We start from the raw sequence: 17,827 nt of genomic DNA, 5'->3' as shown, positions 1-17,827 counted from the left end.
CGTCAACACACATTTTCCATCAAGGGCAAATATGCGATGATGATTTTTTTTTTGGGGGGGGGGCTCGGTGAGTCAGGTGCGCTCGCGGAGACTGTCGCTTTAAGAGGTTGTTGCATGGAGAAGCTGGTGATTTTCCACTCAAACTGATATTAAGGCAAGCGGCTCCAACGAGCGTCATGGTCACGCGGGAAAATTGCTTTAATTGTTTCAATCAACGTTGAACGAGGTAAACTTGACGAGGAGCAAGCCGCCCCGCGGACAGGTAAATCCTTTCTTGGGTATTTACACGTGAAGCCACAAAATGGCATTACGACGAGTACATCATGACATTTAACGGGACGAGGAATGAATTGTGATTGTGATGTTACGCACATCCACGTTGCCAGTTTTTGACGATGAGACGTCATGTTTTATTTGTATGTTGCTGTTCAAACAACAAAGCTTTGCTCATTGATCCTCGTTCATTTCCACGTGAAGATGAGAGCACAATGTTAGACAAGCATCTCCTCACTTTTTTTTTTTTTAAAGGATAAAAGATTAATTCGTCAACCAAATCAATGACTGACTAGCTTAATTCCTCGCACCCTACGTAGACTATGATTATTTGAGATGACCAGTTACTCTTTTGCTAACTACATAACCTGAGTTATCCCAAATTGTGAGCTTTGAGTGTTTATTTTTAACTCCTTCATCCAACTTGCAATTCAAATTCATATCATTTGGCACAGTCACACAAGGTAAATATTTGATGCATATCATGTATTTAAATGTGTTTGTGTGTGATCTATGCATAGAGCAGTTAAAAAATATGACAATATGACAAATTTTAGTGCACCTGTAATCGTACAGCCAGCTATAGTTATTAAAATAACCAAAACCCCCAAAGACAAACTAGGTGGTCTGCTAATTTTTGGGCGACTGCAGTTTTAGTTTCGTTCACCCTTACAATGGCAAATCTCCATCAAAGCGCTTAAAGCACTATTGTAGGCTTTTAACTCCCATTCTTATTCTAGTCTTTTATTTTTCTATAAAGAATTATACATGACTGTGAAGCTCATCCTCTCTCTGCATAATAGTGACTGTTAAAATGTTATATAACAAATGTAGTCCATAGAGCATGACATGGGACAAAATGCGATGGATTATGTTGTCATGCAGAGCTTAGAGAAGTCGAGCGTGTGTGAGTGTGTGTGTGTGAGAGAGTCTGTGTGTGTGAGAGTGGGATAGTACTTGTCATCCACCGGTTCTTGTTCCCCTGTTAAACTGTGCAAATCTTGTCCAAGACCTTAATAGTTAATAATTGATGGTCACACGCCGGCCATTGTGGACTCACTCCGAGTGGCGTCTAAACAGACTGGAAGAAATTACATCCGTGTTTCCTTTTAGGATATGTTATTGGCTCATACTGGACGTGTTTACAGAACACAGATGATAAAGCACGTGTTGTGGCATTATGGAGGACAAGGATTCAAAGCGCTTTGCATACCAGAGCAACATTGAATGTCAAAGAGTGACGAAAGCATGCTTTTGATTATCTTTGTGATGCGTGTGTGTGTGTGTGTGTGTGTGGAGCGGAAAATTCAAGGACATTGTGTTGGTAGGACTTTGAGTGCACCAAGAGTAGCGTACACCACAATAAGTTGACACAGACTGTGTTCCGTTAGACTGACAGAAGGTCCGGTAGTCCGTCACTGACAAAAACTTATTTTGCAGGGTGTCACCAGGCCACTGATAAAGTCATAAAAGGCATGCATTAATTAAAAAGCTTTAATTTAAGCCTTAAGTGACTAAAACACTCTACTGGAATTTTTAGGGTTGCACGTTTGAAAAAAAAAAATATTGCAAAATGATCAGCCTGACAGAAATCATTTTCTAGTCACTGTCACTTTTTAAATGGCGAAACGTTTCCACGATGTGTTGGTATGAAATATTATTGCGGGATTTGACATTAGCGATTGATTTGCTGAGTCAGATCATTTCACGCGCATAAATTAGAGCTGAAGAGGGAGTAACAGCAATGTCTAAATATTATTTTCTACAAACATACTTGCTCCATCAGCACAGACAGGGCACACACAGCTTGGTAACTTTTCCATTACACATAAGACAGAGCTCATTAACGTTATGACACATTGATTCAAAACATTCAGTAGATAACAAGACATTCTTATGAGGATATGTTTTTCCTTCTTTTCCCCTCCCTTTTCTTGCCTTCCGTATTCCTGCTTGCGGACAGTATAAAACCTTCTGATCTGGAGTCTGACCTTGTAAAAAAGATCTTGCAAATAAAGAACCAACTATGACTCCACATCTTTGATGACCACAAATATCCTACCTGTGTCATCTTCATGTTCCCTCGGGTGCACGCATGCAGCCAAATCTCATTAAAAACTTAATTTTAACGGAGGGCGGTCCATTTACAGAGTAGCAAACGAATAAGGATGATGAAATATTTTTTTTTATAAAGAGACATACGTAAGAGAAAATGCCCTCCAGAGTCAGTCGCTTCTCTGCCACCTGGAATTATCCTGGCACCTAATATTTGAATAAATTATAGAAAAAATCTCTTCATCTGTATCGGAAACATTTACCACTTTGATATTTTATAGCCGCTAACGGCTTGTTTGAAGGTATTGACAGGGTGAAGGCTGCCCCCTGTGGTCACACTTTGATTGATTTATTATTTATTTCCTCTGCCTGGCCCCGTTATCTAGGAATTCACATAAGAGATACGAGGGCACCTCCACAGCAAAGTTTAACTTCACTGCAGAGCATGTTTGCAAACGCTTCGGTCACCTTTCACACAAATTGGTACGATACATGCAAATATAATGTTTTTAATTTGATTTACATGTCACAATGGTAAACAGTAAATTAAATCATCACAATGTAATGTGTATTTTTTATTATTAAGATAAATTGGAATTGCGTTAAAAAAAAGCGGAGCCCATTCCATGCATCCAACCATCCATATTCTGAAGTTTCCTCACGAGCCTATCCCAGTTGTCATCGGGCAGTAGGCGGGGGCACCTTGAACTTGTTGCCAGGGCACACAGAGATAAACAACTCACAACTATGGCCAATTCGGAGTGCTCAATTGTAATGTGGAAGGAAACCCACGCAGGCCCGGGGAGAACATGCAAACTCCACACAGAAAGGCCAGTCGGAATTGAACCCTCAACCCACACTGTGAGGCAGACATGCTAATCTATTAGCCCATTAGCCTTCATGGGCTAATAGATTCAATGTACACTCGCATAAAGCAGTAGCGTCGTCAACCTTTTTAGTGTACCAGGAATAGGTTTCGCATAAAGACACGTTTTGACGGAAACTTTGTTTTATTGCTCGTTTGAAGATTCGTCTTGACATAAGCGAGGCACAGATGGATGCACCTATTTTTTTGCAGTCTTTCCGTGCAGCCAGCTATCAAATGGCCCGCGGCTCGGTATCTGTCCAAGGCCTAGTGGGGCGACCCTTGTCCAAAAGTATTAGTTCAAGCCAGACTTTGTTTTCCCTCACCCCACTTTTGTCTTCTGCATCTCTAACTTGAATTAGAAGTGTGTGTGCGTGTGTTTGAGCGTGTGTGTGTGTTGGGGGTGGGATAGGGAGAAGTGGAAATTTACAGTCTCCCATGTTTGTACCTGAGTTGTCTGTCAAAGCAAGGCTCCGTCCAATCCCTGCTTTGGATTTAATTGTCTTTAGCCGAGGGGCGGGCCCTGCTGTCAGCTCCACTTCGAGTGACCCGAGCTGGCATAAATACACTTAGTACAGAGGAATGGTGACAGCTGACGACGACAAACTTTGATATTGTTGCAGCCATGAAGGAAATGTAAGTTTTATTTTATTGTCTTCAGTAGAGTGTGTGTTGTGTTTAGGGGGAGTACTTGTCATTGTTTTTTTTTTTTAATTATTTTAATCATAACAATCAAATCATATTTGTTGGAAGGTTATGTGGATAATTTAATTCAGACATCTATCTTCTGTGTTCGTGAATTACTTTCACAATCCGGCAGATAGAAATGGTGGCTTCTAGAAAATTGCAAAACTACTTCAGAAAACTTGACAGATTTTTATATTTATTGATGCAAATGAATCGTATTAAATCCCAAAAAGACAGTTTGATTGAACAGCAGCGGTACCAGAAGTCAGGCGAGCAGGTGCAGGAGCATTACAGGAGCAAAAGAGAGGAAAGGCAGCGAGAGGATGAGAAATGGTGTGGGTGCGATCCAGTTATGCAATGAGGCTGGAGAATGAAAAGCCACTCAGTTTGACTTGTCATGCATAACAAGGAGGTGAAAAAAATGCCAGAAAATAATGACACATTGCTCACACTTGGACCAAGGTCTGTTGAGGTGAAAGAACTTGTCGATCCCAGTATGAACGTTGAAAGTTTGACGAAGGGTTGTAAAATGTTATTTATGGTCGCCTTGCTTTTGTTTGCTTTGGGCAATTCACCTCATGTTTCACAATATGTTTTGACCCACTCTTGCTGGTCAGGAAATGGAATACTGTGCCATGTCAATTAAGACATTTTATCTTTCCTGGAAAGTTACATTATAATGATTGGCCTTGGTGTAAGCTTGTGTGTAAGCAGGCTAGGCGTTATCTTCCTCTCTAAATTTGGACCTATGAGTGCTGTGGCACAAGATAAATGTCAACTCTTACTGGAAGTGCATATTATGTTAATTTAATTCCCTTGCTATTCAACCATGGAAACCGGGTTAATTAACCTTTTTGCTAGTTGATGGCGACTCGTGTTGGATTGATTTTGAAAAATAATCTCGTCAGATCCCCCCCCCTTAATATTATGATTTTCCCCAATCAGTATATTATAAATAAAAATACAAACACATATAAAAAACATAAGCCTATTGATACAAAAAAAAAAATTTCCCTCAAAACTGCAGCTTCTCCAATTTGAAAATCGCTTTCCACTTCATTCCAATGTCGGTTCGAATTCGATTATTATTAAAAACGCAGGTTGGCGTGACGATTCTACCTTTCCAATTGATTTAATTTGACGAGACTCGCTTCAATTTAACTATGCCACCCAAACATTTCTCACGTCTCGAATGACCTCGGTGCATCAGATGCTCAGATTAGCAAGATTAGCGCCATGCCAGGGAATCTCACGTACTCAGTGATTACGCAGCACTCTGCAACGCAATCGGGAGACGATATTATCTCCCTAATGCCCGGCGCTTCGTCCCGCTCACCTCTGCCTACGTCCATTTACTTACTAAGCACGCGCCCTCTGTTACGTCGCCCGCAGCATGGCCCAGAAAGAGAAGCTTCAATGCCTGAAGGATTTCCACAAGGACACGTTGAAACCCTCACCGGGGAAGAGCCCAGGCACGCGGCCTGAAGATGAGGCCGAAGGCAAGGCTCCGCAGAGGGAGAAGTGGGCCAGCAAGCTCGACTTTGTTTTGTCCGTAGCCGGAGGCTTCGTCGGATTAGGAAATGTCTGGCGTTTCCCTTACCTTTGTTATAAGAATGGTGGAGGTAAGTAGGAGATGTACAAAGCCAAAGTGGTTGAAGCGCTGAGAAGTTAACTGATCAGCTTTTGTCCGGTGTCTTTCTCAACCAGGTGCATTCCTCATCCCTTACTTCATCTTCCTGTTTGGGGGAGGGCTGCCAGTCTTCTTCCTGGAAGTGGCACTGGGCCAGTACACCTCTGAAGGAGGCATCACCTGTTGGGCCAAACTCTGCCCCATCTTCACGGGTCAGTCCAAATACTTTTCTGCCTCACTGCTGATCAGATGTTTGAAGTTACTGACCATCAGTAATTCTCAGCCACTGTGCTAGAGGACATTCGGGTGCTGTGAGAGATCAGCACCGTTATCTAAGTTTGAGTTTCCATCCCAAAATTCAGTTTGAGAACTTTTCTGGCTGTCAGATTACCGCAATGCATACATTTTATGTTATCCATGGCAAATTTCTCGGGACAGGGACATCTAGGCAATCCCCGCAGTCGGGGACAGAAAAAATTCATTGCTGCTGATATTTTCTTTGATCCTCATAATTATGGAATCCAGTTGTGGGCCAGATTGACCAATTTGGCGGTCCAGATCCAGCCCAGGGCCCACCAGTTGATGATCATTGCTGTTAGAGATTCACTGTTATATTAGGAGCTCCTAATATTGGGGTTGGGGGTGGATTTCATTTTTTCATGTACCATGAAATCATGAAATGTCTCTCTGGACCACTAAAGTTGAGTCTCTGCAGATGGGTGACACCTTTCCTTAAATCCCCCAAAAATTAAGAGCTGATCATTAATAGACAATCATTCTTCAGCATTGAAGATGAGCACATACAAAGGCACAGATGATGCATTGCAGCTTGTGTGTGCGTGTGATGGGTTCTTGGTTGTCATAGAAACAGACAAGACAAAAAAAAAAGAGAAGTTGCCTAGCAATGAGCACTGCATGATGTGTTGCCACTACCCTGTTTTTCACATTGAGGATATTTCTAAAGACGAAGGCACGCTGTTTTGGTCAGGTTTTGTTGTGGCCCGTGATACGGAACACGTAGAGTGTAGGCACTGCGCCCACCCGCCATAGTGGCCGTCTCGGGTACAAAAGTCTGCACGTATCCACAAAGTGGCTAAGCACACGTCATGAGTCCCCACCTTGAAAGCTTTTTATCGCCCCTGTCACATGCACATGGGTTTCCATTTGGCATGATGAGGTGTCAAAGTGATTTGTATAAAAATACTGTAGGGCAAGCAAGAGGGGAGCAAGCAATTCTTTGTTGAGGTTCACAGCAAAGTCATCCAAGAATAGCACAAAATCAGAGAGATGCTTCCCCCCTCGTTGACCTCATTTATGAGAATGGCTATCGGTAGTTGTAATGAGTTGCTCAACAACAGCGCTTTGTTTACACGGACGTCTTTTTCGGTATCTAGTTGTGCTGTGGACCCTTGGAACATGAATAGCTCACTGGTAGAACAATGGACAATTTGTCATGAAATTTCATCGCTAATCTTGTGCAGACGTTGATTAAGGACATCAAAACCCTAACAAAATGAGACGTGCTGTGTCTGTTCGAATTTTATGTTTTGTTTGCCCATGTACCCTTTGCCCCACATGTCGGTGATAAGATAATAAGGGAAACCGTCGTGCGGCAACTGAAATGAAAAAGAAACTTATTTACATGAGCAGTACTCAAGGATTTGTTTTTATTTACAAATTTGTATTATGCATAAATGAATAGTTGAACACATCGAGTTACTATTTGTCATCTTGATTTTGGATAAGTTCAGAGATTTGTCTTCATGCTCTAACAAAACTACCGTTATGTCCAGAGTATAAACTGCACAAACTAAAATTAGTGGAAAATCCCGTATAAATCGCTCCAGACTATAAACCGCTGGTGTTTTAAATCAAATGTGCTCATTTTCATTACCTGAATTACTAAAACAAATCCTCTTACAATATCAAAAATTCATAGATAAGTTGCAGAGTTCAAAGGTTGCGCAAAAAGTAGCAGTTTATAGTCTGGGAATTACGGTAATAAGTTCGTCCTCGTGCTACTGTGAAGTTTTGAGAACTGAAATAAACAATAGGTCTGTAAAATGAAGCTCTGTGCAGATGTGTTAAAAAGTGTGGAGAGAGAATTAATGAACAGATGGTGTTCCATGAACATTCTGTGCCTGGAGCAGATGACCTTATACACAAACGGACGTTGCATGAGTAAATCATCTTTAAAAGCTTCACATTGAATATAAACATGCTTACATACTGCATATGAAATCAAATATGGAAGAGGCGCTTTTACAATGGCTCAAATCAATAAAAAAAAAAAAAAAGTGTGTGAAAGGTGTGGAGCTGCATAGTGTCAAATCCACAGCAAATTATCACTCGGCAGCTGTTTGGTTTTATGGTTGCCGCTGACAAAGTTAGCCGCAGTGGAAGAATTTGGCAACTTAAGAGCCAAATTTTTCCCCCAGCGGCTTTTGGAGGACGACGACGGAGCTAAAACGAGTCACGATCTGGCAAGACAACTTGACTCGTAACGGTAATGTCAGAAGTCACAGCACGTCGACATTTTATCAGGTTCACTTTGAGAGCTTCCGCCGTTCTTCATTGCACTGTTCCCTGCGATGTTGTGGAAACATTGCTCGGAGCTTATGGTCCATATGATAGCATCACGCGCTTGATTTTGGATTTGGCATCTTCATAGCCGTGTCAAGTGTCTTAGCACCTACAATTCAAATTTGAAAACTTTCCATAAGTGCTCTATTACATTAGCTTATGGTGACTTTGGCTTCTATTTTTTTTTCCTGTAGCTTCTGCCCTTCTGAATTCACATTGGTGGATTATTTGATCAATGTATAAACTGGTGCACTTAAGTGGCAAGCACTAACGGCCCATTTAATTTCCTCTTTCTTGTCTGCAGGTATTGGCTATGCCTCAATCGTGATCGTCTCCCTGCTGAATATCTACTACATAGTGATCTTGGCCTGGGGTCTCTACTACCTATTTCAGTGCTTTCAGCCTGAGCTCCCCTGGGCCAAATGCAAGCAGCCCTGGAACACAGAAAATTGTGTGGAGGACACGGTTCGAAAAAACAAGTCCCTTTGGCTGATGGCCAACGCTACCAATTTTACCTCCCCTGTTACAGAATTCTGGGAGTGAGTATTGACTGACTGGCTGTTATTTGTAAAATTCTCTGACCAGTGTCATAAAAAATGACAATGTGCATCCCGCGCAGACGTAACGTCCTGAGCATCTCCTCTGGGATCGAAGAAATCGGGCCCCTCAAGTGGGATCTGGCCCTTTGTCTGTTGGCAGTGTGGGTTATCTGCTTCTTCTGCATCTGGAAAGGAGTCAAGTCCACTGGGAAAGTGAGTGGAATGTGGTCTATGATGATTATTGTTTTTTTTATTTGGTCTCCCCTAAACTGGGTCAGGACAGCAAAGCAAATGAATTCTCCTATAAATATTACCTGTATTTGAAAGCTAGACTTATCTTTTGCTGTATTCTGAACACAGTTGACCAAAAGGCAATGATATAAGACAAAACTAATGCCATCTTTGTCTGATCTAGGTTGTGTACATAACAGCAACCTTCCCGTTTGTGATGCTGATTGTGCTGCTCGTACGAGGAGTGACCCTGCCGGGGGCATCGGAGGGCATCAAGTTTTACCTTTACCCCAACCTGACTCGCCTGCAGGACCCAGAGGTAACGCTGGAAATGTCTTTGTGCGTTATCCACAAGCAGAATTTAATATTCAGGTTACAAGTTGGGGATTGTTTATGGACAAATCTTGTGGGGGGTTTTTTTGCTCACATTTGCAAAGAATTATTCAAATAAGTCCAAAATATTATAACATTTTATTTTAAATATTTCAATATTTTTTAATATTATTTTTTTCTGCATAACAACACTTTTTTTGGGGGGTGCTGTTACAGATTAATTGCATTTCAATTTGTTTCAATAGAGTAAATTAATTTGATATGTTTAGCCAGCTCGGGCCAAACCGATATGGATTTTAGAAGTCCGATTCTGATATTTGCGGAATAAAATTTCAATCGTCAATAATTTGGCTGTTAAAAACAAAAAAATCTAACCCTTAACACTTACAATGAAGATATGACTTAGGTTTGGCAATACTCTCGTTTAGTAACAGACATCTGTGGTAAATTCATTTCAATGCTTGTGACGTGTTAGTCACCAAGTCCTCTTGTTCCAACTCAAAGGTGTGGATTGACGCGGGTACCCAGATTTTCTTCTCCTACGCCATTTGTTTGGGTGCCATGACATCGCTGGGGAGCTACAACAAATACAAATACAACTGCTACAGGTGAGCGACAGCTCCTCCGGGAGAGGGAGGGGGGCGGCTGGGCAGTAGTGATGCGTCTCAGACGGCTACGTAAAAAGAGAATGGGAACTTCGGTTCCGTCTGTGTTCATTAACAACCTTCATGACATATGTGTGACATAGGGACTGTTTGCTGCTGGGAGTCCTCAACAGCGGCACCAGCTTTGTGTCTGGCTTCGCAATATTTTCCGTCCTGGGCTTCATGGCACAAGAACAAGGGGTGGACATTGCCGATGTGGCAGAGTCAGGTACGAGGGTTCGAGGTGCTGCTGGCAGTAGCGATGGTAGGCGCTGCTGCCAAACAGAAAAGACAATTGGAGATTTAGCCCAAAAAAAAAAAATCGAATGAAAAAAAATAAGAAACGCTGCTGAAATCGGGGGTGGAGGGGATCGGCAATTGCACACTCCTTGGGAAAGAAAATAAAGCCCCAAAGAACTGATGTGATTCCTGCTTCACTCTGCGAAGGGCAGATTTCACGGTGTGGGTCAGGTGCCAGGGGATTGGCTTGACATGACTTCAACAAGCGCACCCATGCAGCTTCCCTTTTGCGTCCTCGTGTCCCACATTCAAGCTGCTCGTGTCCTGGTGTAGCTCAGGGACACAGCTAAGAAGATTGGGCCTCGCGTGCAATCATTGGCCATGAGCTCCTCGCTGCCAGTGATTCTCCTCTTCCTCCTCCTCCTCCTCCTCTTCCTCTCAGTTCCGTTAACAAGCTGTGAATCGCCAGAGGTGGATGACATCCGTTTTGGATTTCTTTTCTTTTTCCTTGATTGAGATGTCCTGCCTTTCCGTATGCTCGCTGCTGTAGTTAAATCAACTCTTGCTTGGCTTCAACCCCAATGCAGTCTCGTGACCTCAAATGACACGATCATGGCTGTACGAGTGTGATGGCTGCACGTACACGGTGTTTTTATTTTCCTCTTTAACGAGAGCGCAGCGGTTTGATGATGCTTAAAACCAAGTGGACTCTGTCATGTGACACCAGACAACCTCTTTACCACCCACTTCATTTAATTTGTTCTGCAGTTCACCAAGTCACTCGTATAGCTGCTAACAGGTTTATTAGCGCATTATGTCAGATACTTTGAAGAATTAATACTATGTCTTATGTCGAAATGTACTAGATGGAACAATTGCTCATTGCCAACAGCTTCTTAAAATAATCACTCTCCTATATTAGAGAGAATTTTGCCATAATAATGAGAATACTGTTAAGTATATAATATGTGGATTCCAAATACAATACAGGGTAGAGTTTTTTTTTGCTGCTGTACATTGGTGAAGGTGAGTTACTTAATTGTGTTTAGCTGAGTTGCCGATTGTATGTTTGTTTTTTTTGCAGCGACAGTCTCAATTCATTCTCCTCTTTCGCCCCAAAGAAAGTAGTTTGCTCAATTATTTTAATAATGGGGAAGGAGCAACCCACTTGGCCGCATTTTAGCAACAGTTAAAAAAATCAAAGTATTCAGCTGCTGTTTATTCTTTTCATGTTGAAGAGCATATTTGTCATACCTGTCGGGTTGTTATGCTGTATATCGCTTGTTGGGTATGCATTATCTGTCTTCATTGTGCACTGCTTTGTCAGAATATCCATTTGTGGACTCAGTAAAGGTTTATCGTATTTGCTAGCGCCAAGTTCTCATGCCATACGATGGCCAGTGTTTTTTCCGACAAAGAATAGGAGCTGAGTAGTTAACATTGAAAGCGCTGTTGTGAATGATGGCCTAGATCGGTGAACAAAATGGGTTGTGGCTTTCCACGGTATTGGTATCATCACACACGCAATGCTTTGTTCAGTTGTAAATGTAAGATAGTAAAAGCTTGAGTCATGTTTTTATTCCAGTACTATATTTTAAGATCTAACTGAGGTGTTACTTCGCTCCGATGCATTTTTTTGAAGGTGCGTTTTATGGACAGTATGAGTGACTAGGTGAACTATATGACTAATTAAAACCCAAGTTAATGTATAAACGGTCTGTTACAATGAGGCTGAGTTTGTGTTGCTTTCATTATGACTAATGTTATTATCTTTATTGCTTTCCTGCAAGTTAACACCTACCGAACACAAAAGCGTCTGTAGATATTTATAATGACTCAGCTCGCAATGCAAACTTTTTTTTTTTAAACCTTTGAGCTGTTCGCTAGATGAGGTCATACTTCTTGTATAGTTGAGAGGGTGACAAACCATGTTCAGCCTCACTATACGTATATATTTTTTTTACCCCAATATGCTTGTCGTCCAATCTTAAATTAGCCAAGCGTTGTTAACGCTGTCCTTTACCCCCTCTCCTCCCCTTCCCCAATCTGTTTTCCCTCCAGGTCCCGGCTTGGCTTTCATCGCTTACCCTAAAGCAGTGTCCATGATGCCGTTGCCAACTTTCTGGGCCATCCTCTTCTTTATCATGCTGCTGCTACTTGGTCTTGACAGCCAGGTATGTGCTCAATGTAGGACATACAGTAGATGGCGGAAAATAGAGTACGATTTGTTTTACTATGTAAATAGTATTTTTCTCCACTCTTGATAAAACCAAAAAATGATCATATATTAAATTGGTAAAAATGCCTACTCTGGATAACGTCAATCATTTTGCTTTTGCAGTTTGTTGAGGTGGAAGGACAGATCACGTCCATTGTGGATCTGTATCCGGCCCTCCTCAGGCAGGGTTACCGGCGAGAGATCTTCATCGCCATCATGTGTTTCCTAAGCTATCTCCTGGGACTCGCCATGGTAACCAAGGTAAGTCCTCATTTTTAGCCTGTGTTGATTCTATTTGGAGAAGCAAAAGAGACTCTCGGTCACGTCACCGACTTTCCGCTGGCCTTCGTGTTGCGACCAAATATGGCTTGCTACATTTTCTCTCCTGGCATTCTTGTGCATCCTAGAATGGAACAGTTGGTCATCTTGCACGTACTTTCAGCACCTGTTGAACTCTGCTTCAGCCGGTCGGGCACCGACATTCTTGTGCTTAACATTCGACATCCCGGCCTACCCGTTGTTTTTAATGTCGCCTTCCAACTCTCTTCAGTTGCACACACTCAGATTGATGCCACTATTCTTCTTCCCCAGGGTGGCATGTACGTGTTTCAACTCTTTGACTACTATGCAGCCAGCGGTGTGTGCCTTTTGTGGGTTGCATTTTTTGAATGCATTGCTGTAGCCTGGGTTTATGGTAAGTGGACGTGACTTTGATCGGTTTCTGTGAGTTGTTTAGCAAAGTAATGATCCCAAAGAGTTGCAAAAAACACAACTGAACTCTGCGCCTGTGGATTTTCTTTTCTTTTTTTTTAATTTAATTTTATTTATTTTTTACAGTGAAAGAAATGCTCCATAGTTTAGACTTAATCTATATTTAACAGTGAACAATGTACATAGTAATGGGAAAATATGAGAGTTTGCTGACAGGGTGGACATTTTGGTTACTGTTAGCATTAATGAGCACAAGATCACATTAGCAAGCATAATGAACAAAATACATTTTAGGAGATTTGGTGTACCCATATGCAAGTGTGCAAATGTTTGGCCGTCCAAAGTAAGACCTCAGTGTTTCATTATCGTGCTACGCTTTCATGATGATTTTGACATTGAGGTGACGGAACGCTAATCACGAGGAATTAGCACTAGGCTGGCACACGAACGGTGAAAATATAATTTACGACCACTGAAATCCATTGGGGAAAAAAAATGTATGCATTATGCTTTTCTCAAATGAATTGCTCAATTAATTGTTAATCTGTATTTTCCTCTGCCAAAAACCGTGTATGTGTGTTTTTAATAAATGTGTTGAGAAATGGATAGATGACCGAGTGAACTAGTGCTACCCGGAAAATACTCTGTGTCTATCAAGCTGTATGATTGTAACAAGATATGATATCATTCGCACAGACAGATAAGCGCTTGTAAAGCAATTTCCATGTTGATGGGTATTGGAGGCTATTTCTCAATAACAAAAGTTTTCCTCCCATCGATATGTGTCAGGAGTTGATAATTTTTACGATGCAGTTGAGGATATGATTGGCTACAGACCAAACCCGTGGATGAAATGGAGCTGGACCATCATCACACCAGTCCTCTGCATGGTGAGACCATCACTGTCGTTATAACTTTTCTACCATGAAACCTGGCCAATGTCAGACTTTGAACTATAAAACCCGATTTGTGTTTGCCCCTCAGGGCTGTTTTGTCTTCTCGCTGGTCAAGTACAAGCCTTTGACCTATAACAAAGTGTACGAATACCCTGACTGGGCCATCGGCCTGGGCTGGTGCTTGGCCTTGTCCTCCATGATCTGTATCCCCATGGTGATGGTCATCAAGATCTTGCAATCTGAAGGACCCCTCATTGAAGTGAGTGGATACAAAGTGGGGATGTGAGCAACATCCACATCTTTACATCCTTGCAAATGAAGTTAGAGAAAAATGAAGAAATGGCTTCACCTACATTTTGCTTCATAAATAATCAGTCAGTGGTTCGCAAACATTTTCCACCAAGTACCACCTCAAAAACTAATTAGCTCTCCAAGTGTCCCCAAAATATTTTTTCTGTAAATCGCATTTGATGACTCTATTGAAGACAAGCATCATAGTAAAAGTGATCGCTGGCTAAATGTTATTTATTTGACGGCCTCTTTCCCGCAGCGGATCAAAGCGGTGGCGGCCCCGGCAAAGTCAGGCGTGAGCTCCCGGCCCAAAGAGTACATGGTGCCGAAAAACAGCGAGCTGACTCAGCCCCTGGACCCCAATGGGAACAGCGGCTCCATCAAGCCCACCCACACCATTGTAGAAACAACCATGTGAGCGCTCTCTGTGAGAGGAATAAGATTCATGTGCTTTTCCTGTTCTTATCGTATTCGCTAACGTCGGTAGGTTTGCGTTGACCACCTTAGAGACCCTGTGGTTCCATATCTATGAGGAGAATTCTATATTGATGTGATTTTTGGCTCTCTATTTTTTACCATATCAATATTGTTAATGTTTCAGCTGTCGTTGCTGTAGTTGGCGCTGATCGTAGGCAGTCCAGTATTTTCCACATAGAACATGTTCAATGTTTACTACCTTTCTTCTTGTTGATTCCGGAGAGATGAGGAATTTTTGCGTCGGGCAAAGAAGCAGGAATGAAACGTCTCTTAAATTCAGCAGACTTAATGTGTTGCTAAAAAAAAGGTAGGCGATGTGAGAAGATCCTTGGTGACGGCGGCCGCTTTGTTACTGAGCTAATTTGTCGCATTCATCTGAATCTGAATGAGAATATATCGTTCGTAGATCAGCTCACATCTGTTAGAGTATATCTTATCCATTTAAACATATACTAGACATTTTACTCTGCTTTGGTTGAAGGCCTTGGCCAAGTCTAGGTGCATTCATATGAAGCTCCGTGTTAATATAAAAAAAGAAAAATATGATGAAAAAGGCATTTTAGATTATATGTATATTGCTTTTGTGACTGCATAGGTCAGTCCCAGTGCATTTTTTTTTTTTTTTTTTAAAACCTCTGCACTTTATTGCTGTTTCACCGTTATTGTAGTGTTTGTTTTGACTGGTGCAATGTGTTGCTGTAGAACATGCAACATGTTTCAGCAGGAAATATTTTCCTATATAAATTGTCAAATTTATCAATGTTAATGAACCTCCGTCCATAGAACGGGTAGGAATCTAAAAAATTACAGCTTGGTTCGTGCATAATCCGTAAAGCAGGAGTGTCAAACTCATTTTTATCAACGTCTTTTATTATATACAGAATTGGCTACACAACAAACTTAGGTTTGAAACTAAGAGACTAAAACTGTTGAAATATTTTTCAAAGATGAATAGTAACAACATTTTTTAGCATATCTATTTCTTTAAAAGTGAAGACAATTTGTAGTTTTAGTATTGACACATGATGTCGATGCACAATTTGTCTTCGGGGGCCACATAAAATGATGAGGCGGGCCGTATCTGGCCCCGGGCCTTGATTAAATAGAACTGTGATTTTTTTTCCCCCCCCAATAGCTCATTTCAACAGCAGACATTCTTGATTATGCTTCGTTTTTAACATTGACTTTAGCCAGTTGTATAGTAGAATTGCAATTGTTTGTAAATCACATATGCCTTTTGTAACAATTTTGTACATCATACAAATATCACAACTGATTGGTAACAACTCATAAGTGTGTTTTAATTGTGCAATATTCAGTGTAGAAATGGCAACTTGTAAATGTTCAATGTTATGAATTAACCAGAATTAAAATGCAATACTGTATTTAAAAAAAAAAAGCAACAACTCATAAGAGTCGAACTTGCAGTTTCATCCACTAAAAATCTAAATGTACCAAAGTATGTAACTCACATTTGTCTACGTTTGGATGCACATTGCATCATTTCCACATAGACTACAATAAACACTGTTTCTTGGACAGATTTGATCATTATTTTCTACTATATAATTCAATTAAAATAGATGTAGATCAATTTATGTGGAATACTGTACAGGGAGAGGAAGAGTTGTTTATGAACCGTTTTATAATCCACACTGGTGTTTTTTTAATTAAAAAATAGTTTCCCAGTTTGCACAAGTGTGCTTAACATCATCAAAACTGATTAGACTATGGAGTGTCATAGTGAAAAATAACCTTTGTGTAGAAAAAAAAAAAAAAGCCTGACCACCAATGAGCGAATAATTAATGCTCTTTGACAATTGCTATTAAAAAATAGAAGAGGGATTTGCAAACAGATTCAAAGTTTTAACAGGAAATATTTTGCTGGACTTGTACAGGAAATGTAATGGAGAAAATGGAGGAAGTAAAGATTGATACAGTGTCGGGAGCAATGAGACACAAGAGGAATAAATAACAGGCGCAGTGATGGACAGACAGCTCCACCAGATTCATCTACTTCATGTCCAGATCAGCATTGAAAAACCTCCAGGCAGCTTTTTGGTAGGCCGCAAAGTAACTACTTTCTTATTCGGGCACCAGGATGCCATCATCAGTACCCTATCCTACAGTAAATGCCAAGAAAACCAAATGTACAATGAAAAGGCCTATCTGCTCTATTCAGAAATTTTGAGACATACCTTTGTGAAAGCTCTTTTAACAAATCTTAGTCCATTGTTATCACGTATTTATTTCAAATGTAATGTGGCAGAGTAAAAATGCTGAAAACAATTCTCATTGTTCTAATACTTCTGGACATAAATAAGTTAACCAGCGCAGTGGCTCGCCTGATAAAGGCCTCTGCTTAATGTTCCCCTCCTATTTTAAGTACTACGTTAATCTTTATGGGAACCTGTTTTCACCCTTATTGTCACTCATACAGCCCTTCACACTCCCTGCTGTAGCTCAGTGACACTTGACCTAAAAGTCAAGTATATGACCCTCGATATATCTAACCCCATCCATCAAGCGGGAACTTGTCTTGCTGACAAACAAGGAAAGGAAGGCATAAGACACGCATAAAGCCGCACGCACACGAAACGAATGCAAACACCCACGCAGCACGATACGAACTACAGATGGACTTTGACCATGCCCAGCTCGATATAAACACTCATTGTTTGATTAAGAGCACTGTTGAATCAGAGACAAACTTCATGAACTTACTTTCTGAGTATTATTTCAGGTAAAAGCAGAAAAGTACCCATTGAAGCAGTGAGACTAGTACCACAAGTGATGCGTGAAAGAATAATAGAATTACTAATTATGAATAAAAACTACATTTAAATGTGAATTACAGTCACACAAGGGTTTCGTCCGAGAAACGTGCAAGTGAACCAGACGTTAAATGTTCAGGTTAAAGCAGTCCCCCAAAAACTCGTATTTCATAAGCAATTAGTATAAAATCATTTAAAAGTACCCCTGGAAAGTTCAAAATAGCATGATACAGCTTAATCTTTTAAATTGATTTAGCCTTTGCAGCAATGTTTTGTTCAATACAATGCTTTTACTTTGTATACAGTCATAGTAATAAATTGCATTGATGGCTAATAATGACCAATAATTATGTCTAGTAATATTTTGGTGGGTTAACAGA

General features: G+C 40.9%; 1 protein-coding gene and 1 long non-coding RNA gene across 4 annotated transcripts; one reads left to right on the top strand and one right to left on the bottom strand.

Annotated features, from left to right (window-relative positions):
* Window positions 1-94: 94 nt before the first annotated feature.
* LOC125989084 (sodium- and chloride-dependent taurine transporter) lies at window positions 95-16,962 on the top strand. Of its 3 annotated transcripts, none has more exons than XM_049755077.1 (15): window positions 95-262; window positions 5,273-5,502; window positions 5,588-5,722; window positions 8,398-8,632; window positions 8,713-8,845; window positions 9,048-9,182; window positions 9,701-9,804; window positions 9,945-10,069; window positions 12,142-12,254; window positions 12,422-12,559; window positions 12,890-12,992; window positions 13,799-13,899; window positions 13,994-14,164; window positions 14,456-14,610; window positions 16,572-16,962. In XM_049755077.1, the coding sequence occupies exons 2-15, from the start codon at window positions 5,274-5,276 to the stop codon at window positions 16,606-16,608; spliced, it is 1,914 nt and encodes a 637-aa protein (XP_049611034.1). In that variant the 5' UTR covers window positions 95-262; window position 5,273; the 3' UTR covers window positions 16,609-16,962. The 3 variants fall into 3 exon arrangements, with proteins under 3 accessions (XP_049611034.1, XP_049611035.1, XP_049611033.1); XM_049755078.2 differs by lacking the exon at window positions 95-262 and adding an exon at window positions 577-737; XM_049755076.2 differs by lacking the exon at window positions 95-262 and adding an exon at window positions 3,682-3,829.
* LOC125989096 (uncharacterized) lies at window positions 601-2,651 on the bottom strand. Its single transcript, XR_007488599.2, has 2 exons — window positions 2,476-2,651; window positions 601-1,345 (listed from the first exon to the last, which is right to left on the bottom strand). It is a non-coding gene; the product is annotated as an uncharacterized lncRNA (long non-coding RNA).
* Window positions 16,963-17,827: the final 865 nt, after the last annotated feature.

This window comes from Syngnathus scovelli, chromosome 2, assembly GCF_024217435.2.
Source record: "Syngnathus scovelli strain Florida chromosome 2, RoL_Ssco_1.2, whole genome shotgun sequence".
Classification (NCBI taxonomy): Eukaryota; Metazoa; Chordata; class Actinopteri; order Syngnathiformes; family Syngnathidae; genus Syngnathus; species Syngnathus scovelli.
The sequence above is the reverse complement of the archived record's forward strand: the minus strand, read 5'-3'. Positions and strand labels throughout refer to the sequence as shown.

Bases quoted from the DNA above. Each gene is read 5' to 3' on its own strand.
- LOC125989084 (XM_049755076.2), top strand. The intron at 5,723-8,397 runs GTCAGTCCAAAT...TCTTGTCTGCAG, and splicing joins ACTCTGCCCCATCTTCACGG to GTATTGGCTATGCCTCAATC. The intron at 8,846-9,047 runs GTGAGTGGAATG...TGTCTGATCTAG, and splicing joins GAGTCAAGTCCACTGGGAAA to GTTGTGTACATAACAGCAAC.